The 26,416-nt window shown below is 44.3% G+C and overlaps 1 protein-coding gene across 1 annotated transcript; it reads right to left on the bottom strand.

Moving 5' to 3' along the window:
- Window positions 1–1,474: 1,474 nt before the first annotated feature.
- Window positions 1,475–23,859, bottom strand: LOC124131066 (sodium/potassium/calcium exchanger 3-like). The gene is made up of 9 exons (XM_046494151.2): window positions 23,359–23,859; window positions 19,062–19,241; window positions 18,300–18,383; window positions 16,635–16,738; window positions 14,616–14,716; window positions 13,957–14,261; window positions 12,749–12,964; window positions 8,531–8,632; window positions 1,475–2,498 (listed from the first exon to the last, which is right to left on the bottom strand). The coding sequence occupies exons 1-9, from the start codon at window positions 23,546–23,548 to the stop codon at window positions 2,173–2,175; spliced, it is 1,608 nt and encodes a 535-aa protein (XP_046350107.2). The 5' UTR covers window positions 23,549–23,859; the 3' UTR covers window positions 1,475–2,172.
- Window positions 23,860–26,416: the final 2,557 nt, after the last annotated feature.

Below are 26,416 nucleotides of genomic sequence, written 5' to 3'. Positions count from 1 at the left end.
CCTCAGGGGATTCCGGGTCAACTACCCGTGGTTGTCATGGTAGAGACTAAGATGATTGATTGTTTGTTTGTTTGTTTATTTGTTTGTTTAACTCAGCAATATTCCAGCTATATGACGGCGGTCTGTAAATAATCGAGTCTGGACCAGACAATCCAGTGATTGACATCATGAGCATCGATCCTCGCAATTGGGACACGATGACATGCATCAACCAGGTCAGCGAGCCTGACCACCCGATCCCGTTAGTCGCCTCTTACGACAAGCATAGTCGCCTTTTACGGCAAGCATGGGTTGCTGAAGACCTATTCTACCCCGGATCTTCACGGGTCTACGATGATTGATGATTACAGCGTTCACTGGTTTGTCTGGTTCAGACTCTGTTGTTTCCAGACTGTCATGAAATTGCTGACGTAGTGGCAATGCAGTCGTAAAACAACATTCGCTCACTGGTGTCCACTTATCAGTTTATAGAAATTGTAATCACTTTAGTCATCTGAAGAGTGAGTGAGTGAGTTGGGTTCAACGCCGCTTTAACAGTATTCCAGTTATATCACGGCGTGTAAACTTAATGTGAGGAAAGCCCGAAGTGATGCATGTCGGTGAAACCCACGAGCACGGGTATGGTGCTGACAAACCTTAAACATAATCGGGGCGAACCGGGATTCGATCTCACAATCATAGGTTTCTGGCGTGCCTAAGGGACGCAACTCTGCACAGCGAATCGCGGCGCCTTAGACGACTGGGCCACCCGTGCCCCCCAGTCATCTGAAGATGGCTTTACAATGAGAGCAAGGTACTCTAACCCCCAAAATACATTCGTCACTGACATAAACATATTGTAATGGTTGAATTAATATTTATTTTCAGGTAGAAAGAGACGAGAGAATTTTAGAATCACTGAGAAAAATCTAGACTTGCAAAACTATTATGGACGTGCAAGGATGAGGAAGAGAATGTATGGATGTCAACTTCTTTAATGAGGAACACAACGTTTCGGAGTATATACTGACTCCATCGCCGTATTAACTTCTTTACTTCATAACATCTCCTGATGAAGGAGTAAGTAAAGACCCCGAAACTTTGTGTTCCTCATAATAAAGAAGTTGACATCCATACATTCTCTTCCTTATGTGTATCACTTTTAAAAGCCTTTCAAAGACTTGCAAGGATGGTTTGTATATCTTTGTTTGATGATATACCGTTATAGACCACTGGGTCCACTTGCACAAAGCGATCTTAGCGCTACGACTACCTTAGTATATACCTTAGGAGTATGGGAGTAACATTCATCGCGGCTCAAGTTTGTTTGTTTGTTGTTTAACGCCGCACTCAGCAATATTGCAGCTACATGACGGCCGTCTGTAAATAATCGAGTCTGGACCAGACAATCCGGTGGTTGATATCATGAGCATCGATCCACGCAATAGGGATCGATGACATGCAAAAACCAAGTCAGCGAGCCTGACCACCCGATCCCGTTAGTCGCCTTTTGCGACGAGTATAGTCGCCTATCACAGTAAGCATGGGTTGCTGAAGACCCATTCTCCCCCGGATCTTCACGGGTCTCGTGGCTCTAAGCTGGCTTTATGTTAGTGGGCCATTTAGTCTTGTGTGTGTCATTCATGCATCCCCCAGTGTTATACTGGTTATGCTTGGCTCGTAGTGGGTGAGTGAGTGAGTGAGTGAGTGAGTGTGAGCATATAGCAGGACTTGGAGTAGGACTCGCTGATCACAATTCCATGAAGTAAAATCAGTTTTCAGAGGATATGAGAAGCATCCAACCACTGCTTGAATTACCCCGCCTAGTACAGAGAATATTGTTTTCTGATAAAATTAATGTTCATAAAAATCTCGTGAAGAGATGAAGTTAAAATTCAAGAGCACGCTCGATGTATGGTAGGGTTTCAGATTTACCAGAGAGTGTCATATAAATATACAGTGAAACTTCTAACTACGAACTATATGTCGTTTCAGACGATGTCACTTGAGGCAAACGAGCGAAACCTTATCAGTACTCCGTTTGTGACGAACTATGTTTAACCCGATAGATTGTGTATGTTCGCTGTATATCCCCCGATGTATACACGTGGAACCGGCCAGTGTCATGGCGAGGATACATGTGCGAGGTTCCCACAACAACATTGGCTCAACAGTGGCTCAACCGTATCCACGTTATCTCGGACATGCCGGGAGGTTCAGGTCGCCGAATATGTTCATCTCGAAGAGACACGACACTCCTATGACGACGACGTAGGTGAATATGCAGAACATGCCGAGCTTCACATTCAGCTTCCAGCGGTTGACGAAGAGCGCCGCGATGAGGAGCGCCACCGTCACCAGCAAGATGATGGAGTCGTACAACAGGGCCCCGCTGCTGATGGTGACGGTCTCGCCTACGTTGACTGCGGCGGTCTCCAGTAACCATGGTAACCCCAGGCACATGAGAATGTTGAAGACGTTGCTTGCGATGGAATTCGAGACGGCCATGTCACCGAGGCCTATAGAGAAGGAGATGGCAATAAAAGAAATCGTGTATCGTATATAATGTAACATGCATCGAATGTGATGTACCATGTATCGTATACAATGTACCATGTATCGTTTGTAATGTACCATGTATCGTATATAATGTACCATGTTCCGTATCTAATGTACCATGTTCCCTATGTAGTGTACCATGTATCGTATATAATGTACCATGTATCGTATATAATGTACCATGTATCGTTTATAATGTACCATGTTCCGCATCTAATGTACCATGTATCGTTTATAATGTATCGTGTATCTTATATAATGTACCATGTATCGTTTATAATGTACCATGCATCGAATGTGATGTACCATGTATCGTTTATAATGTATCGTGCATCTTATATAATGTACCATGTATCGTTTATAATGTACCATGTTCCGCATCTAATGTACCATGTATCGTTTATATTGTACCATGCATCGAATGTGATGTACCATGTATCGTTTATAATGTATCGTGTATCTTATATAATGTACCATGTATCGTTTATAATGTACCATGTTCCGTATCTAAAGTACCATGTATTGTTTATAATTTACCATGCATCGAATGTGATGTACCATGCATCGTATATAATGTACCAGTTATCGTTTATAATGTACCATGTTCCGTATGTAGTGTACCATGTATCGTATATAATGTACCGTATATCGTAAATAATGTACCATGCATCGAATGTGATGTACCATGTATCGTATATAATGTACCATGTATCATTTATAATGTACCATGTTCCGTATCTAATGTACCATGTATCGTATATAAAGAATAATCTATCGTTTATAATGTACCATGTATCGTATATAATGTACCATGTTCCGTATCTAATGTACCATGTTCCCTATGTAGTGTACCATGTATCGTATATAATGTACCATGTTCCGTATCTAATGAACCATGTGTCGTATATAATGTACCATGTTCCGTATCTAATGAACCATGTGTCGTATATAATGTACCATGTTCCGTATCTAATGTACCATGTGTCGTATATAATGCACCATGTTCCGTATCCAATGTACCATGTTCCGTATCTAATGTACCATGTTCCCTATGTAGTGTACCATGTATCGTATATAATGTACCGTGTTCCGTATCTAATGAACCATGTGTCGTATATTATGTACCGTGTTCCGTATCTAATGTACCATGTGTCATATGCAAAGTATCCTGTCATGTACGATGTATCGTACAATATTAATGTTAACTTATATCACTCACTAGCACACTCAAACTGACTGACTGACTCACACACGCACTCTCACTCACTCACACTCAAAGAGGCACTCTCACACACTGAGTTACACACACACTCACACATATTCACTTACCCACATTCACACCCTTACTGGCTTACACACACACACTCACACACTGACTGACTTACACACACACACTCACACACTCACACTCAAAGAGGCACTCTCACACACTGAGTTACACACACACTCACACATATTCACTTACCCACATTCACACCCTTACTGGCTTACATACACACACTCACACACTTACTGACTTACACACACACACTCACACCCTTACTGGCTTACACACACACACACTCACACCCTTACTGGCTTACACACACACACACTCACACCCTTACTGGCTTACACACACACACACTCACACACGTACTGGCTTACACACACACACTCACACCCTTACTGGCTTACACACACACACTCACACCCCTACTGGCTTACACACACACACTCACACCCTTACTGGCTTACACACACACACTCACACACGTACTGGCTTACACACACACACACACTCACACAATTACTGACTTACACACACACACTCACACCCTTACTGGCTTACACACACACACTCACGCCCTTACTGGCTTACACACACACACTCACACACGTACTGGCTTACACACACACACACACACACTCACACACTTACTGACTTACACACACACGCTCACACCCTTACTGGCTTACACACACACACTCACACCCTTACTGGCTTACACACACACACTCACACACTCACACTCAAAGAGGCACTCTCACACACTGAGTTACACACACACTCACACATATTCACTTACCCACATTCACACCCTTACTGGCTTACACACACACACTCACACACTTACTGACTTACACACACACACTCACACCCTTACTGGCTTACACACACACACACACACACACACACACACACTTACTGACTTACACACACACACTCACACACTCCCACTCAAAGAGGCACTCTCACACACTGAGTTACACACACACTCACACATATTCACTTACCCACATTCACACCCTTACTGGCTTACACACACACACTCACACACTTACTGACTTACACACACACACTCACACCCTTACTGGCTTACACACACACACACTCACACACTTACTGACTTACACACACACACTCACACTCAAAGAGGCACTCTCACACACTGAGTTACACACACACTCACACATATTCACTTACCCACATTCACACCCTTACTGGCTTACACACACACACTCACATACTTACTGACTTACACACACACACTCACACCCTTACTGGCTTACACACACACACTCACACCCTTACTGGCTTACACACACACACTTACTGGCTTACACACACACACTCACACACTTACCGACTTACACACACACACACTCACACACGTACTGGCTTACACACACACACTCACACACTTACTGGCTTACACCCACACATTCACACCCTTACTGGCTTACACACACACACTCACACACTTACTGACTTACACACACACACTCACACACTTACTGACTTACACACACACACACTCACACCCTTACTGGCTTACACACACACACACACACACACACTTACAGACTTACACACACACACACTCACACACGTACTGGCTTACACACACACACACTTACTGGCTTACACCCACACATTCACACCCTTACTGGCTTACACACACACACTCATACACTTACTGACTTACACACACACACTCACACACTTACTGACTTAATCACACACTTACTGGCACACAAACATATTCACTGACACACAAAATCACTGACTCACACATTCACATACTGGCTTATACACTCACACACTGTCTTTCGTACTTAAACACTCACACACATATTCACTGGAACACACACATATTGACGTACACACTCACACACTTACTGACTTACCCACTCACACTATTATTAGGAAGGCTCTGTAATAACGATTGTAACTCAATAACAAAGGATCTATTTTGTGCTCACTCGGTTACCAACGATATTGTCAATATTAGCCTTGCTGTAGGCATATGTAACATCCTTCTGTATACTGCTAAAGAATATCATTTAGATAACTATACCAAAAATACACTGATAGTGGTTCATTCCCAACTAATTCGAGATAGACTAGCATAATGAGAGATAGACTAGCAAAGAGACAATGCATCTCTATCCACAATTACGACAACCCCTGCAACTTTGTATTAAAATCGGATCAAGAGCAAACGTGTCGAAAGAATGCAACCATTGCAATAGACATTGCTGTGACTATGAAGTCATTTCTTCTCATGTCTGATTGATACACATCGGTGCAGATGTTCATGACTTGATTGACTAAATTTATTACGATACTTGGCAAAGCATCATACTGTCTTTCTGCCACTTTATATGGAATTTGAAGAAATACCTTATCTATCACTGGCAAATTCTCACACTTATTCACTGGCACATTTACACACTTATTCTATGGCACGCTCACACATTTATTCTATGGCATACTCACACACTTACTGCCCCACACACTCACACACTTATTCACTGGCACACTCACACACTTATTCACTGTTCTTGACTTAATTGACTAAATTTATTACGATACTTGGCAAAGCATCATACTGTCTTTCTGCCACTTTATATGGAATTTGAAGAAATACCTTATCTATCACTGGCAAATTCTCACACTTATTCACTGGCACATTAACACACTTATTCACTGGCACATTCGCACACTTATTCACTGGCACACTCACACACTTATTCACTGGCACATTCCATACTTATTCACTGGCACACTCACACACTTATTCGCTGGTACATTCACACACTTATTTACTGGCACATTCGCACACTTATTCACTGGCACACTCACACATCTTTTCACTGGCATACTCACACACTTACTGCCCCACACACTCACACACTTATTCACTGGTACATTCACACACTTATTCACTGGTATACTCACACACTTATTCACTGGCACATTTACACACTTATCCACTGGCACGCTCACACATTTATTCACTGGCATACTCACACACTTACTGCCCCACACACTCACACACTTATTCACTGGCACACTCACACACTTATTCACTGTTCTTGACTTGATTGACTAAATTTATTACGATACTTGGCAAAGCATCATACTGTCTTTCTGCCACTTTATATGGAATTTGAAGAAATACCTTATCTATCACTGGCAAATTCTCACACTTATTCACTGGCACATTAACACACTTATTCAATGGCACGCTCACACATTTATTCTATGGCATACTCACACACTTACTGCCCCACACACTCACACACTTATTCACTGGCACTCACACACTTATTCGCTGGTACATTCACACACTTATTCATTGGCACAATCGCACACTTATTCACTGGCACACTCACACATTTATTCACTGGCATACTCACACACTTACTGCCCCACACACTCACACACTTATTCACTGGTACATTCACACACTTATTCACTGGTATACTCACACACTTATTCACTGGCACATTCACACACTTATCCACTGGCACGCTCACACATTTATTCACTGGCATACTCACACACTTACGGCCCCACTCACTCACACACTTATTCACTGGCACACTCACACACATATTCACTGGCACACTCACACACTTATTCACTGGTACACTCACACACTTATTCACTGGCACATTCACACACTTATTCACTGGCACACTCACACACTTATTCACTGGCACACTCACACACTTATTCACTGGTACATTCACACACTTATTCACTGGCACGCTCACGCATTTATTCACTGGCATACTCACACACTTACTGCCCCACACACTCACACACTTATTCGCTGGCACACTCACACACTTATTCACTGGTACATTCACACACTTATTCACTGGCACACTCACACACTTATTCACTGGCACATTCACACACTTATTCACTGGCACATTCACACACTTATTCACTGGCACACTCACACACATATTCACTGGCACATTCACACACTGCCTTACACACTCACACACTGATTTCCGTACTTACACACTCACACACTGACTTCCGTACTTACACACTCACATTCACACACTGCCTTACACATTCACACACTGCCTTACACACTCACACACTGACTTCCGTACTTACACACTCACATTCACACACTGCCTTACACATTCACACACTGCCTTATACACTCACACACTGACTTCCGTACTTACACACTCACACACTGACTTCCGTACTTACACACTCACACACTGACTTCCGTACTTACACACTCACACACTGACTTCCGTACTTACACACTCACACACTGACTTCCGTATTTACACACTGCCTTATACACTCACACACTGACTTCCGTACTTACACACTCACACACTGACTTCCGTACTTACACACTCACACACTGACTTCCGTACTTACACACTCACACACTGACTTCCGTAACTACACACTCACACACTGACTTCCGTACTTACACACTCACACACTGACTTCCGTACTTACACACTCACACACTGACTTCCGTACTTACACACTCACACACTGACTTCCGTACTTACACACTCACACACTGACTTCCGTATTTACACACTGCCTTATACACTCACACACTGACTTCCGTACTTACACACTCACACACTGACTTCCGTACTTACACACTCACACACTGACTTCCGTACTTAAACACTAACATTCACACACTCAGACGCTGACTCGCTGACTCACCATCCCTGGCCACATACAGGCTGGCCAGACAGTCCGGGACACTGGTGCCAGCAGACAGGAGCGTCAGACCCATCACCGTGTCCGGGATCTCTAGCGCATCACCTGGTCACACAACACCACTGGTTACATAGCAACACCTGGTCACACAACACAACTGGTTACATAGCAACACCTGGTTACACAACACCACTGGTTACATAGCAACACCTGGCTACGCAGCCACACCTGGTTACACAACAACACCTAGTTACATAGCAACGCCTGGTTACGCAACAACACCTGGTTTTACAACAACACCTGGTTACATAGCAACGCCTGGTAACACAACAACACCTGGTTGAACAACAACACCTGGTTACACAACAACACCTGGTAACACAACAACACCTAGTTACACAACACCACCTGGTTAATCAACAACGCCTGGTTACATAGCAACGCCTGGTTACACACCAACACCTGGCTACAACAAAAACACTGATTACACAACAACACTGGTTACACAACAACACCTGATTAATCAACAACACCTGATTACATAGCAACGCCTGGTTACACAACACCTGGTTACACAGAAACACGGATTACACAACAACACTGGTTACACAACAACACCTGATTAATCAACAACGCTTGGTTACATAGCAACGCCTGGTTACACAACAACACCTGGTTACACAAAAACACTGATTACACAACAACACTGGTTACACAACATCACCTGGTTACAAAGCAACACCTGGTTACACAACAACACCTGGTTACACAAAAACACTGATTACACAACATCACCTGGTTACAAAGCAACACCTGGTTACACAACAACACCTGGTTACACAACAACACCTGGTAACACAACAACACCCAGTTACACAACACCACCTGGTTAATCAACAACGCCTGGTTACATAGCAACGCCTGGTTACACAACAACACCTGGTTACACAAAAACACTGATTACACAACAACACTGGTTACACAACAACACCTGATTAATCAACAACGCCTGGTTACATAGCAACGCCTGGTTACACAACAACACCTGGTTACACAAAAACACTGATTACACAACAACACTGGTTACACAGCATCACCTGGTTACAAAGCAACACCTGGTTACACAACAACACCTGGTTACACAACAACACCTGGTTAATCAACAACGCCTGGTTACATAGCAACGCCTGGTTAACACCAACACCTGGTTACACAACAACACCTGGTTACACAACAACACCTGGTTACAAAACAACACCTGGTTACACAACAACGCCTGGTTACATAGCAACGCCTGGTTAAACACCAACGCCTGGTTACACAGAAACACTGATTACACAACAACACTGGTTACACAACAACACCTGATTAATCAACAACGCTTGGTTACATAGCAACGCCTGGTTACACAACAACACCTGGTTACACAAAAACACTGATTACACAACAACACTGGTTACACAACATCACCTGGTTACAAAGCAACACCTGGTTACACAACAACACCTGGTTACACAAAAACACTGATTACACAACATCACCTGGTTACAAAGCAACACCTGGTTACACAACAACACCTGGTTACACAACAACACCTGGTAACACAACAACACCTAGTTACACAACACCACCTGGTTAATCAACAACGCCTGGTTACATAGCAACGCCTGGTTACACAACAACACCTGGTTACACAAAAGCACTGATTACACAACAACACTGGTTACACAACAACACCTGATTAATCAACAACGCCTGGTTACATAGCAACGCCTGGTTACACAACAACACCTGGTTACACAAAAACACTGATTACACAACAACACTGGTTACACAGCATCTCCTGGTTACAAAGCAACACCTGGTTACACAACAACACCTGGTTACAAAACAACACCTGGTTAATCAACAACGCCTGGTTACATAGCAACGCCTGGTTAACACCAACACCTGGTTACACAACAACACCTGGTTACACAACAACACCTGGTTACACAACAACGCCTGGTTATATAGCAACGCCTGGTTAAACACCAACGCCTGGTTACACAACAATACCTGGTTACACAACAACACTTGTTACACAACAACGCCTGGTTACATAGCAACGCCTGGTTAGACAACAACACCTGGTTACACAACAACACTGGTTACACAACAACACTGGTAACACAGCATCACCTGATTAATCAACAATACCTGGTAACACAACAACGCCTGGTTACATAGCAACGCCTGGTTACACAACAACACCTGGTTACACAACAACACCTGGTTACAAAGCAACACCTGGTTACACAACAACGCCTGGTTACATAGCAACGCCTGGTTAAACACCAACGCCTGGTTACACACTAACACCTGGTTACACACTAACACTGATTACACAACAACACCTGGTTACACAACAACACCTGGTTACACAACAACACCTGGTTACACAACAACACTGATTACACAACAACACCTGGTTACACAACAACACCTGGTTACACAACAACACCTGGTTACACAACAACACCTGGTTACACAAAAACACTGATTACACAACAACACTGGTTACACAACATCACCTGGTTACACAAAAACAGCTGGTTACACAACAACACCTGGTTACACAACAACACCTGGTTACACAAAAACACTGATTACAGAACAACACTGGTTACACAACAACACCTGATTAATCAACAACGCCTGGTTACATAGCAACGCCTGGTTACACAACAACACCTGGTTACACAACAACACTGATTACACAACAACACCTGGTTACACAACAACACCTGGTTACACAACAACACCTGGTTACACAAAAACACTGATTACACAACAACACTGGTTACACAACATCACCTGGTTACACAAAAACACCTGGTTACACAACAACACCTAGTTACACAACAACACCTGGTTACACAAAAACACTGATTACAGAACAACACTGGTTACACAACAACACCTCATTAATCAACAACGCCTGGTTACATAGCAACGCCTGGTTACACAACAACACCTGGTTACACAGAAACACTGGTTACACAACAACACTGGTTACACAACAACACCTGGTTACACAACAACACCTGGTTACACAAAAACACTGATTATACAACAACACTGGTTACACAACATCACCTGGTTACACAAAAACACCTGGTTACACAACAACACCTGGTTACACAACAACACCTGGTTACACAACAACACCTGGTTACACAAAAACACTGATTACACAACAACACTGGTTACACAACAACACCTGATTAATCAACAACGCCTGGTTACACAGCAACGCCTGGTTACACAACAACACCTGGTTACACAAAAACACTGATTACACAACAACACTGGTTACACAACATCACCTGGTTACAAAGCAACACCTGGTTACACAACAACACCTGGTTAGTGAGGCGAAATTGGGTTTAACGTAGCGTCCAAGATTATTGCACTCATATAGCGACGTGCATGCACGTGTGTGTGGCTGCTTGTACTAGTCCGGGCTAATGCCGATTTATAATGCTATCTTACTGGGATACCATGCCGCAGTTTAACACGAATACCCCACTCAGACACAGTATACTGACTCCGTGCCGACCAGTCCTTGTTTTAGCCCCTTAATGCCGAGCCCCAGACAGGGTAACAAGCACAATATTTTAACGTCTTTTGGTGTGACGCGGCCGGGGATCGAATCTCCGGGCGGACGCTCTACCACTAGACCACGGAGGCGGCCTTAAATTCATGACATGTCGTGGCATTACCGAAACACTGGTCAAAGCGGTGCTAAATCCACATAGCTACCAGGCCGGCTGTTAACGAGTGACAATTAAGAGCACATGCCTGCTCAGTGACATGTGTGGTGGTAATACGTGGATGCACGCCATGTATACTACTCAAAAGAAGTTAAGGATCACCGGATTCTTTCATATTACTATAGTTAATCTCTCATGTCAGATTAGCTTTACCATTATGAAAGTATCGGGTGATCCTTAACTTCTTTTGAGTACAGTAAACTACGGTTATAACGAACACGCTTATAACGAACTGACGGATATAACGAACTTACTTTTTAGTCCCGACTATTTGCTGTAATTATGCTGTATATATGCTTATAACGAACTATGTTTATAACGAACTAAAAATAATAGTCCCTTTGAGTTCGTTATAACCGTGTTTTACTGTAGTATACATTAATGTTGAACCAAGGGAGAAAATCACCCGCAATCGTGACCATCCAGACCAACAAATAGGAGAAGATGGCGATCCAGAGAACAGACATGAAAAAGGTGACGAGGTACATCTTCCTCCACGTCGTCCGACGTCGGCAGTCCGGTACCGTCAGGAACAACAACACTTTCACGGGAACCATGGCAACCCAAAATATTCTCAGGAAGATGGAATCCGGGATAATCCAAGGAGAATGGTGATTGGGCACTGTAAAAACAAACAGCAGAATTTTACAGGTATTGAGTGAGTGTTTCAGCAATGCCGAAGGTAGGAACATCCCAAGTGGCTTTGTTAAACAGCAACGTTAAGTGAACGATATTACCACCGCCCCATGTACAAGGAAAATTATACACTACCGGTCTAAAGAAAGTATTCACTTCAAAAATGGATTTGACCAAAACATTACAAACGTTATCAAAACGTTACTAGGCTGAAAACAGTCGCTATATCACTGCTATATCACTGCAAAGTTAAGGTCCCGGCTGTGATACCCACAAATACACCATCATCGTATAAAAACTTCTTGTACACACGGGTGTATACGTTGTGTATGTGTATTTGTATACTTTGTGTATGAATGTTTTTTAACAACAGAGAATACCCCCTGTTCGTTTTGAATTATGAATTAGTCAGCTGAACACACGTGTCGCCTTTAATTCCCTAAACTGGGACCTCAAAGTGACACTTTTATACTATTTTCTATGTCATTTTTGTTTGTTTTGAACTCGGCAATATTTCAGCTATATGACGGTAGTCTGTAAATAGTCAAGTCTGGACAAGACAGTCCAGTGATTGACATCATGAGCATCGATCTACGCAATTATGGTACGATGACATGCATCAACGAAGTCGGCGAACCACCCGATACCGTTAGTCGCCTCTTACGACAAGCATAGTCGCCTTTTACGACAAGCATAGTCGCCGCTTACGACAAGCATAGTCGCCGCTTACGACAAGCATAGTCGCCTCCTACAAGCATAGTTGCCTCTTACGACAAACATAGTCGCCTCTTACGACAAGCATAGTCGCCTCTTACGACAAGTATAGTCGCCTCTTACGACAAGCATGGGTTGCTGAAGACCTATCCCCTTCACGGGGAATTTTCTATATCAGTTTTGTTAAAGATTATATGCTATTAATTTCATGAAGGACGTTTTTAGGAACCACGGAACTTTAGGAAGGTTTGTTGATATATTTACAGGACTTGTCAGAAGATGAGGAGGCGCTGATTTCGTGGGATTCGCTGATGGCCTCCGATTGTGTGGAACGACTTTCAACATCGGAATAACTCGTTTCCACGTCAACACCTTCGCTTGAAATCGAACGTCTCCGTTTTCCCCGCAGCAAGGGCGTCTTAACCTCGCTGTCGTCCAGGTCAGATGATCCCTTCACGCATGACCGGAAGCCGTTAACCGCCTTTTGTGCGATGTGTTCAAGTTTCCGGTTAAAGGCCAGAATAACGAAGTAGATAATACACATCACTAACAAAGTCATGGCCTCGAACCTGCAACAGTGACGGAGTTAGGTTTAATGCGACGTCGAACAGTATTTGAACATATTTTGATAATGTTAACAAAAGAATCACAAAAAGCGAATCTTGGATTTGAAACCAAAATTATCGATCATAGATCCTTCCTATCCAGTCTAGAATCCAATTCAGCCAGGGCTTTAATGTCTTTGCGAAATATTTGATATATCCAAATGCCAGCCAAACCGTTTGTCTCAACGTGTTATCAATGTATATTTCCATTCTGTCCTACCTGGTACCCATATATTGCTGGCTGCACACGAAATCTTAAATTTGCAAACTGTGAGGTGAATCTATATTAAATTCCCATTAATGTCCTTGTAATCTTACCATTCCACGACGCCATCTTGGATGACGATGACCAGTGCCAGTACAGAAAACAGGTAGAACAGAGTGTCTCTGAAGACGGGCCACCACGTGAGTTGCACCACCTGTAAACACGTGAGTCTTTTAGTACAAGCCTCCTGTGACCTCTGACGTATTATGATTGACTTCTGATGATTGATACTGCCTGGTTCACCTCTGATGATCGTCACTGCCTGATTAACCCCACGTCACCTCTGATGATCGTCACTGCCTGATTAACCCCACGTCACCTCTGATGATCGTCACTGCCTGGCCACCCCCACGTCACCTCTGATGATCGTCACTGCCTGATTAACCCCACGTCACCTCTGATGATCGTCACTGCCTGGTCACCCCCACGGCACTTCTGATGATCGTCACCCCCACGTCAACTCTGATGATCGTCACCCCCACGGCACTTCTGATGATCGTTACTGCCTGGTCACCCCCGCGTCACCTCTGATGATCATCACTGCCTGGTCACCCCTACGTCACCTCTGATGTTCGTCACTGCCTGGTCATCCCCACGTCACCTCTGATGTTCGTCACTGCCTGGTCAACACCCACGTCAACTCTGATGATCATCACTGCCTGGTCATCCCCACGTCACCTCTGATGTTCGTCACTGCCTGGTCACCCCCACGTCACCTCTGATGATCATCACTGCCTGGTCACCCCTACGTCACCTCTGATGATCATCACTGCCTGGTCATCCCCACGTCACCTCTGATGTTCGTCACTGCCTGGTCACCCCCACGTCACCTCTGATGATCGTCACTGCCTGGTCACCCCCACGTCACCTCTGATGATCGTCACTGCCTGGTCACCCCCACGTCACCTCTGATGTTCGTCACCCCCACGTCACCTCTGATGATCGTCACTGCCTGGTCACCCCCACCTCACCTCTGATGATCGTCAACCCCACCTCACCTCTGATGGGGTTCCTACTAACTTCATAATGACATGTAACTCCGCTGAAGTAGAGGTTCATGTTTACAACTTGTAATAACCTGTCTCTCGGGTATCTGGTACAGACATAATGTATTGGGTTGTGAAACAGAATGTATATGTTGCATGTAATGGTTAAGCGTATGCAGTACCATGACACCTACGGGTACCGAAAGTGACGACAGTACAATTTTACTGTGTTTCGCCAGGTGTGACATATGGTAATTATTTGCATCAATGGCTGTGATCAGTTGTTGGGTGGTTGGTTGTTTTACGCCGCACTGAGCAATATTCCAGCTATATGACGGCGGTCTGTAAATAATCGAATCAAGACCAGACAATCCAGTGATTGATATCACAAGCATCGATCCACGCAATTGGGATCGATGGCATGCATCAACCAAGTCCGCGAGCCTGACCACCCTGTCCCGTTAGTCGCCTCTTACGACAAGCATAGTCACCTTTTACGGCAAGCATGGGTTGTTGAAGGCCTATTCTAACCCTGATCTTCACGCGTCACGCCGCTTTGAACACTGTTCCGGTCATAACACGTCATAACGTAAGTCGTTCTCCTCTTTTGTGAGGTGAAGTGAGGTGAGGTGAGGTGAGTCCTTGTTTTGGCCCCTTAATGCCGAGCGCCAGACAGGGTAACAACAAGTACCATCTTTTAACGTCTTTTGGTATGACGCGGCCGGGGATCGAACCCCGGACCTTCCGCTCTCCGGGCGGACGCTCTACCACTAGACCACGGAGGCGGTCCCTCTTTTGTAAAACCAACCAGCATGTGTATTGGACTTACAAACCAAGGATCATGGGCTGCTGAAAACGTATTCTTACCCGGATCTTCACGGGTAGGCTGATCAAAGAAACCCGGTGCAAAGCAAAAAACACCCAAAACCTTCCACATCAGTCAGGCCGTATGACACCTGGCAGGCATGTCAACTATTCCTGTTTGATATTCACGTTGCGTACACAGAATAAAATATTGTGTAAAAAATGATTGAGTATTCTAAAAGGAATATAATGTATGCGGCAAAAAGTTAATGATATACATACCACGCCAGCGAATATACCACAGACGCCGATTATAAAGAGGAGGTTAAATATTGCTGAACCAACGATCGTGCCGACCCCGATGTCACTCTTGGCGATGAACACACCTGTTGCGAACAGAATATAATGATGGACTCAAGTTGGTGAATTTACAAATTATAAATATTAACTCTATGCCAGGTTGCGGATGTTCAGCGGTCTGCTACAACCTGATGGTGCCACCACAGTGAGTGAGTGAGTGAGTGAGTGAGTGGGTGAGTGGGTGGGTGGGTGGGTGGGTGTTTTGGTGAGTGAGTGAGTGAGTGAGTGGTAGATTGAGTGAGTGGGTGAGTGAGTGGGTGGGTGGGTGGGTGGGTGTTTTGGTGAGTGAGTGAGTGAGTGGGTGGGTGATTGAGTGAGTGGGTGAGTGAGTGAGTGAGTGAGTTGCTCAATCTGGAGTTCCTTTCTATGCTCGTAAACACGGGAGATAAACTCAGGTTTAAGGTGAGACCAACCTGCCGCTCTGTAGTTATGAGAAAGGATATAGTGAGTTTTCTCACATTGTACCTATGTGGGAATCGGACCCGGGTTGTAGGCGTGACGAGCGAACGCTTTAACCACTAGGCTACCCCATCGCTCCTGTACGATAAAGAGTTGATGAGTGATTGTTGTTGAACGCCGCAGTTAGTAATATATTCCAGCTGTATCTCGGCGGTCCGTGAGTCTGGGCAGGGAAACCAGAGATTGAAGACATGAGCAACGATCCGTGCCCCTGAGGCTCGACGATAAGCCATCAGCGGTCACAGAGTCTGACAATTGAATAAACGTGACACTTTGTTGTACACGGTTGTATGATTGCGACTATAACCTAGGTTGTGTTTATAAATCAGTGTCACATGGTGATGATACAGGTTGCATGTATCCTGCGCCAACGGTTGCATTCGTCCCAAACACATGCACAGGCAAGTCAATTGTTCACCTGAATAAACGCGGTAACATGTGACACAAGTCAAAGGAGTGAATTGCATCGGACAAATTTGTGTCACTGACGTGTCAAATTGGGAAATAGTCTCCGAATGTCTGCCATGAAACGTTTGAACGCTTTACTAATGTAACCCTGATCAAACAACTTTTGAAGTCAACTCCACTGGTCGTTCGGATAGCCCGGATGTTGGGGTATCTTTGTTAAACTGCGGCATGGTATCTCAGCGGGCTAGCACTATAAAGCCGGCGTAAGTCCCGACTAGAGCACACACGCACGCACGCGAGAGCACACACACACACACACACACACACACACACACACACACACACACACACACACACACACACACACACACACACACACACACACACACACGCACGCACGCACGCACACACACACGCACACACACACACACACACACACACTTGCGTGGATGTAATAATCTTGGACGCGACGTTAAACCCCATTTCCCCTCACCCCACCTTCACCATCTGACGGAGGACGACATAACCACAGGCGCTAGTGCGCTCACCCCCATCCTTGTACAAACGTCACATAAATTTAAATATTCACTGGTAATATATACTCGGCAAATAAACGTACATCAAACTGATATTTATCAGTTGGAAAATGCACCATTCATTATATATCCTCTCTCCCCCGAATCTCTCTCTCTTTAAGCTCTCTCTGGTGTAGTCTCTCACCTATTATAGATGTGAAGAATTCTGCAGCTGAGCTTCCCGCCGCCATGAAAGTTGCCCCGGCAACATCCGCCTCAATTTGTAAATCTGAAACAGATTGTATAATCAACTTGTTTTCAGATCTGATCATGTACACCAACCATATACAATTTTAAATTATGTTATAAATATATATTCTACGTCATAGCTGTTGCAGTTTCGAGTGTTTCAAATGTCAAGGTAAGTTGGATGCAGAAGCTATACACTTCTTGTTGTTTGTTTGAGAAAAGCGATGATCGCCACAGCCAAATCGAGACAAAGAAAGGGAAGAAAATCTCCAGATTGCAAATATTTACTGAGATAGAAAATTCTGAGAAGTAGCCTGCATGGACTGCTATTCTAGTTTCGTATTTGGTATTGTTGGTATTACCGCGGCTTTGATTTGTTTGGTTGTTTGTTTGTTGTTTAACCCCGCACTCAGCAATATTCCAGCTATATGACGGTCTGTAAATAATCGAGTTTTGACTAGACAATCCAGTGACTGACATCATGAGCATCGATTGGGATACTATGACATCCATCAAGTCAGCGAGCCTGCCCACCCGATCCCGTTAGTCGCTTCTTACGACAAGCATAGTCGCCTTTTACGGCAAGCATGGATAGCTGATATCATCAAATATGAAAAATCACGTAGAAGAGGCGGTGTTGGAATAACATAAATCAAAATGGCCGAGACTGTCAATTTGCCCTTCTGTATATTAAGAATGACCAAGTAAGATAGCTAACCCTCGCATATTCTCTCAAGGGAGACAACAAAGTAATGGTCACAGAGGAGAGCCAGTGCCCCGATGAGGTAGCAAGCGATGAGGATGTGGATAACCACGCCGCCGTCCTGGGTGTCTTGCAGCGTCATGAAGTTGCCAAGGAAGTTGTCCACGGACCTAGGTGTACAGTTGAGGACGTCACCTAGAACAGAGGATGATGAGGGGAGGTGAAATGGGGTTTAACGTTCAAGCTTACTGCCCTTATATCACGACGTGCATATGCATGTGTGCGTGCGTGCGTGTGTGCGTGTGAGGAGGTTTGTGTGTGTGCGTGCGTGTGTGCGTGTGAGGAGGTTTGTGTGTGTGCGTAGCTGCTTGTGCTAGTTCGGAATTTATGGAACTAGCAGCAGTTTAACATTGAAACCCCACTCAGACACAGTCTACTGACTCCGAGCTGACCAGTCCTTGTTTCAGCCCCTTAATGCCGAGGGCCAGGCAGGGTAACAACAAGCACCATCTTTTGACGTAATTTAGTATGACGCGGGCAGGGGATCGAACCACCGACCTTCCGCTCTCAAGACACTACTAGGCCACGGGGTCCGTAATAGGATGTTGGGAAAGTATGCAGCCATCTGTAACGAGCGCTGTCCATATATGAATCTGTCCCTATGGTCCAGATTCCACATCCAATATAACGCCAGATAAGACCACATTTCAAGTCTTAAGTTACAATCTATCAAGGATTTAATTTGCAAGCACTGCTTACGGCTTTATTAACAATTCGTCTCCGAAGCAAAGCGACTCCGCCTACGCAATAAATAACTTGACAGATTTGTACCAAGTGATTTAAACTTTAAAATGTCAATGCGTCACCTGCTTGATTGTATATCTTTGCTATCAACCACTCGTTAGCTCAGAACATGCGCCCTTTGTCTGACATTCAGAGATTACAGGTAACCAATCAGTGTTCTTGAACATGGTAGTCCAGTCTCTTGTCACGCTCAGTTGCGTCAGCGAGCAAATCGACTCACGGCAGATAGTGAGCCCCAGCTGACAGTGTTAGACAGCCGAGAAGAAGATTAGTGTCCCTTTAAACCGACAAACCGGGCTATAACTGAAATATAAATACTGTGCAAAGCAGTGTTAAGCCAAACTCACTCACTTATTCAGAGCCATGCCGGTCCCCCAGGATGGATATTGGGGGTACTTTTCCAGCATAAGCATGCCTGTCATTTGGATGTTAAGGCCGCAATAAATTAATAGTTACAGTTTGATTGATTTTTTAAAATCATGGGAGACAGGAGGCATTTTATTTTTAACGTTTTATTTTGTTCTTATAGACCTACTTTAGGCTTTTGTGTACAATTGCTGTCGACGGATGCGATTCACATGCATCATGTGTGTTCAGTAGGGCTACGTGTACGGAGTATTTTATCAGATAAAGAAAGTAGGAACACTCATATTAACGATACTTCTATTTCTAGAAATTTAAGGGCATTAGAATAATGTAAGGCAGGATGTTTTGTTGTCAGGCGGGAGCGGATGAAAATCTATTAATTAAAGTAGCGAATATGGTATCGTATAAAAAACACAAAAACAACATCGGACAATATCATTTTATCTACAAATTGGTCTGTGAGAATTTTATTTTAATGAATATTCTAGCCGTGTATAAAATTGCCTCATTGAGAAACTCACTGGCTTGTGATTATTTCTGTAACTGACAGTGTAGCCGCAAATAGCTGAAATACTGCTGATGCGGCTTTAAACAATATTACTCACTCACTCACTGACGGTGATAGTTTTGTTTCCAGCTTTCGGACACATTAATGTTTTCACCATCATTGGACATTCATATACACAATTTCTTTTGTTAAATTATATTTAGTATGTTGAGGGTTTTATTATAAAGTACATAGGAAACTGTTACAACGGGAGATGACTCAGACTTTGTGTATGTAAATTACATAGCATTTTCAAGCTCAAGTCATAAGTTTGCTAAATGCTACTTGGAGAATGAAAAGCATGAAAGAAGCATGACCAAAGGACTACTAACGTGCGCATGGGCCTTGACCTTATGATATTACGCATGCGCACGGACAGCGTCTAAAACGCGAGAACACGAGAACGCGAGATCGCGAGAAAATGAAATGTCGCATTCTCGCGTTCTCGCGATTTCGTTATTTTGTGGCCTAATTTGACAAGTTGAGATTGCGAGATTGCGAGATTTTGCATCATGTCCAAATGTCGCATTCTCGCGTTGTCGACTTTTGACAAATAGTGCTATGTACCAAAAGCACGAGAATGCGAGAACGCGAGATTTTGGCCTAATCTCGCGTTCTCGCGATCTCGCATTCTCGTGTTTTGGGCATATTTACCTCGTTTCCAAAGGTCGAGATCGCGAGAATGCGCGATCGCGAAAATGTCCCTTACAGTATTCCATAGAATCCACGTGTTCAGATATTGCTAGACTATTGCTGATGAGGCGTTTCCAGTTTCCGAAAAGAAATTTCAAACGGGCGTTAAACAATAATCAGTCAGTCAACTAACTCCTACTCCGTGAATATCAGGGTTAGAACTGACTGATCTTCACCAACCCATGTTTGTCAGGCTTGCCGACTTGGTTGATGCATAACATCGTATTTCATTGCATAGATCGATGATCATGATGTCACTAGATTGTTTGGTCCAGACTTGATTATTTACAGGCCGCCGTTATTTTGCTGAAATATTGCCGAGTGCGGCGTTGAACAGCAAACAATAACAAAACGAATTTATAAACATGTAATTTTATTTCTACCTTTTTTGAAACCAATAACGAACTCGGAACAGATATATCATTAAGCCCACGGGGTGCACGCAGCCCTGCGTTATTCAGCCCTCTGGGCAATAACGGTTAAATGTATCCGTTTAAACAGCTAATTAAAGGCATCAGATTTCAATAATCGCTTGAAGCCCCTAAATGCCCATGACCGTTTCTGTACACTTAACATGAATATAATGACTCTCGATCACAGTTGGTGCTGACAGGAAGTGTCACGTGATCCCGTGTGGATTACTTGTAATCAGTCTGGACCTATTCCATGTTTATAGACACGTCTGGGTTCAACGCCGGATATTATAAGCTAAGTGAGTGAGTGAGTATGGTTTTACGCCACTTTTAGCAATATCTCAGCAATATCACGACGGGAGACACCAGAATGGGCTTCACACATTGTACCCATGTCGGGAATCGAACCCGGGTCTTCGGCGTGACGAGCGAACGCTTTAACCACTAGGCTACCCGACCGCCCCTGCTTGTGAGCTGAAGGCGCCATAAGTCTACAAGTCTACTTGTGTTTACACAAGGTTGTTGTTGTTGTTGTTGTTGTTGTTGTTGCTGTTGTCACCTAGTTCTTCTTCACTTCTCTCAAAAGCTGACGACATTTTGAAGGAGATGAATGTTAAAGTCATATCATATCCACGCATTATGTGATTGGTTGTATGCGACCAACTTATGGTTGTCAACCATTCACACGTCAAAATCGAGTTTGAAACACAAAACTACGACGACTATGCTGACTCCGTGATCCCTTTAATGTCGAGCGCCAGGCAGGGTAACAACAAGTACCATCTGCTACTACTACTACTACTACTACTACTACACACACACTTTTTGGATCGTACACTGGCATCACCCATTCGTCACCACTCGTATGTTTCCGTAACCTACAACAAGGCTTGTCCCGGAATGGGACGAATTGGTCACGAATGCAGCACGGCCAATAACGACGGACAGCAAACTGAGATCGGCAAAGCTCGTCCCTTTCCGTAACCTTGCAATGTTCAGCCCAAATTGCCGACTGTGTTGAGAGTGAGCAAACTGGAGTATGTTTACGGTGGTCGTAAACGCGGGAGAAAACCAGTTTTAGGGTGAGGTCAAATGGGGTTGGACGTGGCGTCCCGTAGTTTTAAGAAAGGGTATATGTGAATCAAGGCAGATTTGGGCTTGTTCGAGCTACACAATATTTCAAGACATTTCATCGTGGGTAAGTGGATACCGAGGGGTGGGAATAATCAGTGACTGCTTGATATCATTTACCCGGTGAGCGGAAGGCCGGTGATTCGATGCCCTGGCCGTGGCATACCGAATGACGTTAAAGATGGTACTTGCTGTTACCCTGCCTAGCGCTCGACATTAAAGGGACCACGGAGTCAGTATACTGTGTCTGAGTGGGGCATTCATCTCAGTGAGCTAGCACTATAAATACTCACTTACACTTAATCTTTAAAAATAAAAAAATGGTGATCGTATCAATGTGATCCAAAAAAATACTAACCTTCCACAAGTTCCAAGTCTCTGGCATGCCTTCTAATGCCCGGATGTAGGGAGGTTGCTTCATCACTAGATCCCTGGATCCAGTAGCGCGAGATTAACGCTAATCCCGATAATGCTAAATAGATAAAGGATATACAGCACAACGATGCCGCCCTCCTCAATAATACATCATTGGAAGAATATTTCCCCATCGGACCTTTTTAGACTTTGAATAGGTAGACACCCAAGCACGTTGCTCTCCTATGGACTATATGGTTCTTTACGCCAGTTGGGTCATGTGTCTGTACACCATGAGTGAATCACAGGCCACGGAGATGTTATTTGATGTAAACAAAGAGAATATCGGTGATTTGGTCACAGGACGCTGAAGATATCCGAGAAGATGTGAGATTATCTCCGTTTATCACCTCCCCATTGTCTGTGCCGTCAAGGTTGTCAGCCGCTGCTAGGACGGACTACAACAGATTCAGACGTGACTGTACTTGGACGTGGTCCATCCAGTTCTGTCTAACTTATCTAATCATGACAAATGGAGACTTGAATTCAAGTGTTGATAAACTTCATATGATAGCAACCCGTACAGGCAGTACTGCGGACAGTGGGTTCGTCATGGGATGTCGTTTTAGGGGCACGGATGACTCAGTGGTGTAAGTGTTGAAGAGTTGTGTCCCTTCGCAGTGTCAAGTTCACCTCTTCCAGGTTCAGAATCCAAGATTCGCTGCAATATATTTTGCCATTGTAGTTTAACGCCGCGTAATAATCCAACAAAATGACCGCGGTCTGTAAATAATCAAGTCTGGACCAGACATTCCAGTGGTTGTCATCATAAGTATCGATCCACGCACGCAATCGGGACACGATGACATGCATCAACCAATTCAGCGACTCGTTGGCGGCCCCTTACGACAGGTATGGGTTGCTGAAGATCTGTTCTAAACCGGATCTCCACGGGTGCTGTGATGGCCTGCCAACAGAACTGTGTCTGAGTGGGGTATTCATGTTAAACTGCTGCATGGTATCTCATTGGGCTAGCACTATAAAACGGGTTTCAACAACAAGAACCACTTTTTGACTTTCCCCAAAATTAAGCTGATAAAAGTGAAATGCCGAAAGTGGCGTTAAACCCATCGCTCATGATACACAGCAACCAACATGGAACCAAGATGACATCAGTGGCGCAGCTGATGTCACGCGCCTATTGCAAGACGTCACGTGATTGTGGATATACATGTAAACAGTTTTCGCAAACTGACTATAGTTTGGAGGTAGGGGATCTATTCTTGGTGTGATATAGTGAGTGAGTGAGTGAGTGAGTATGGTTTTACGCCGCTTTTAGCAATATTCCAGCAATATCACGGCGGGGGACACCAGAAATGGGCTTCACACATTGTACCCATGTCGGGAATCGAACCCAGGTCTTCGGCGTGACGAGCGAACGCTTTAACCACTAGGCTACCCGACCGCCCCCTTGGTGTGATATAACTTGATTATTGCTGTGAGTTTGTGTATGTGTGTGTTTGTCTGCTTGCACTAGCCTGGCGTATGCATGCTTCTTAGTGCTAGCGCACTCAGATACCATGACCCTGATACTGACCCCGAGTCGACCAGCCCTTCTTTGATCCCCCCAATGCCGATCGCAAGGCAGGGTAACAACAAGTACCATCTTTTAACGTCCTTTCGGTGACATGGCCTCAAGCAAGATGGAGACGTGTTTTGTTCATGGGTGAGTCCCGTTTTCCGCTGAGACGTGCTGATGGACGTGCCCGTATGTACCGACGTCGAAACGAACGTTACGCTGAAAATTGCGTTCCGCAAATGGATCGTTTTGGAGGGAGAAGCGTCATGGTGTGGGGAGGCATTCATCACGGAGGCCGGACAGGAGCTGTGAGAGTGGATGGTGCTCTGAATGGTCTACGCTACCGAGACGAGATCCTGCAGCGCCACGTTGTCCCCTTCATCAACGTCAATGGTGGCATCTTTCAGCAGGACAACGCCATACCCCACGTCGCACGTGTTTGCACAGAGTTTCTGCGTCAGAACAACGTACCTACGCTACCCTGGCCTGCCCGCTCGCCAGACTTGTCCCCTATTGAACATCTGTGGGACGTGCTGGATCGTCGTGTCCGTCAACGTCAACCACCGCCACAGACACTTCAGGAACTAGAGGAGGAGTGACAGAACATCCCCCGGGCTGTTATCTCGACTTGATTGCATCTATTGGCAGTCGCTGCCATGAGGTGATAGCAGCTCGAGGAGACTGTACTCGTTACTGACTTTCCACCTTTCCCGGACGTCTTTGCACCTGTTTTGTTAAGTGTATATTGTACAGCAATAATTTACCTATACATTCCACTATTTATAATATTTATGAAACTCGAAAAATATATCCAGTTGCAATCCTGAGAGTATACGTATATATGGCGTGCTAGCACTATTTGCATTAAAATATTTACAAACTCATTGTTTCATATTTATAAAAAAAAGAGTAAATTATGAAATGAAATGATATATTCCAGATTATTAAAACATATACTAGTAGCGAAATCGCATTATCGGTGGTTCATCTTGCCAAGGGAGGTAACTCTATTACAGTACTGATATTGCGACCTCGCAGTTAGTTTGTTCGTCATAATCAAAAACGACAAAGCTATGACAATTAGTCTTTCATTCTAACTGTGTTCGTTAAAGTGTATTTAAGGCAACTGGGTAGCCTAGTGGTTGAAGCGTTCGCTCGTACACGCCTAACGCCAGGGTTTGATGCCAGACATGGGTCCATCGTGAAGCCCTTTTCTTGTAGTCCCTCGCCTTGCTGAAAACCTGGACTATTACATGCAGTCGTGGCCTGGTGTTCATGCTATCAACCACTGGTTGCCTGGTATATGCTATATTAGTTACAGGCCGTCGTCATTAAACTGGAATATTGCTGAGTGCGCCGAAATATCACTCACTCACTCACTCGCTCGCTCGATCTCACCCACACTCACTCACTCACTCAATGAATGAATCAATCAATCACACACTCACTCAATCGTGTTTAAATTTTCATTTGAAAAAAATAC

Source organism: Haliotis rufescens, unplaced genomic scaffold, assembly GCF_023055435.1.
Source record: "Haliotis rufescens isolate VD_foot unplaced genomic scaffold, xgHalRufe1.0.p SCAF_10, whole genome shotgun sequence".
Lineage (NCBI taxonomy): Eukaryota > Metazoa > Mollusca > Gastropoda > Lepetellida > Haliotidae > Haliotis > Haliotis rufescens.
This window is presented reverse-complemented; position numbering and strand designations above follow the sequence as displayed.

Bases quoted from the DNA above. Each gene is read 5' to 3' on its own strand.
- LOC124131066 (XM_046494151.2), bottom strand. From the start codon at position 23,548: ATGGGGAAATATTCTTCCAATGATGTATTATTGAGGAGGGCGGCATCG. The intron at 14,717-16,634 runs GTATGTATATCA...ACGTGTTTACAG, and splicing joins GTGGTATATTCGCTGGCGTG to GTGGTGCAACTCACGTGGTG. The intron at 14,262-14,615 runs GTAAGATTACAA...TCACTGTTGCAG, and splicing joins CAAGATGGCGTCGTGGAATG to GTTCGAGGCCATGACTTTGT.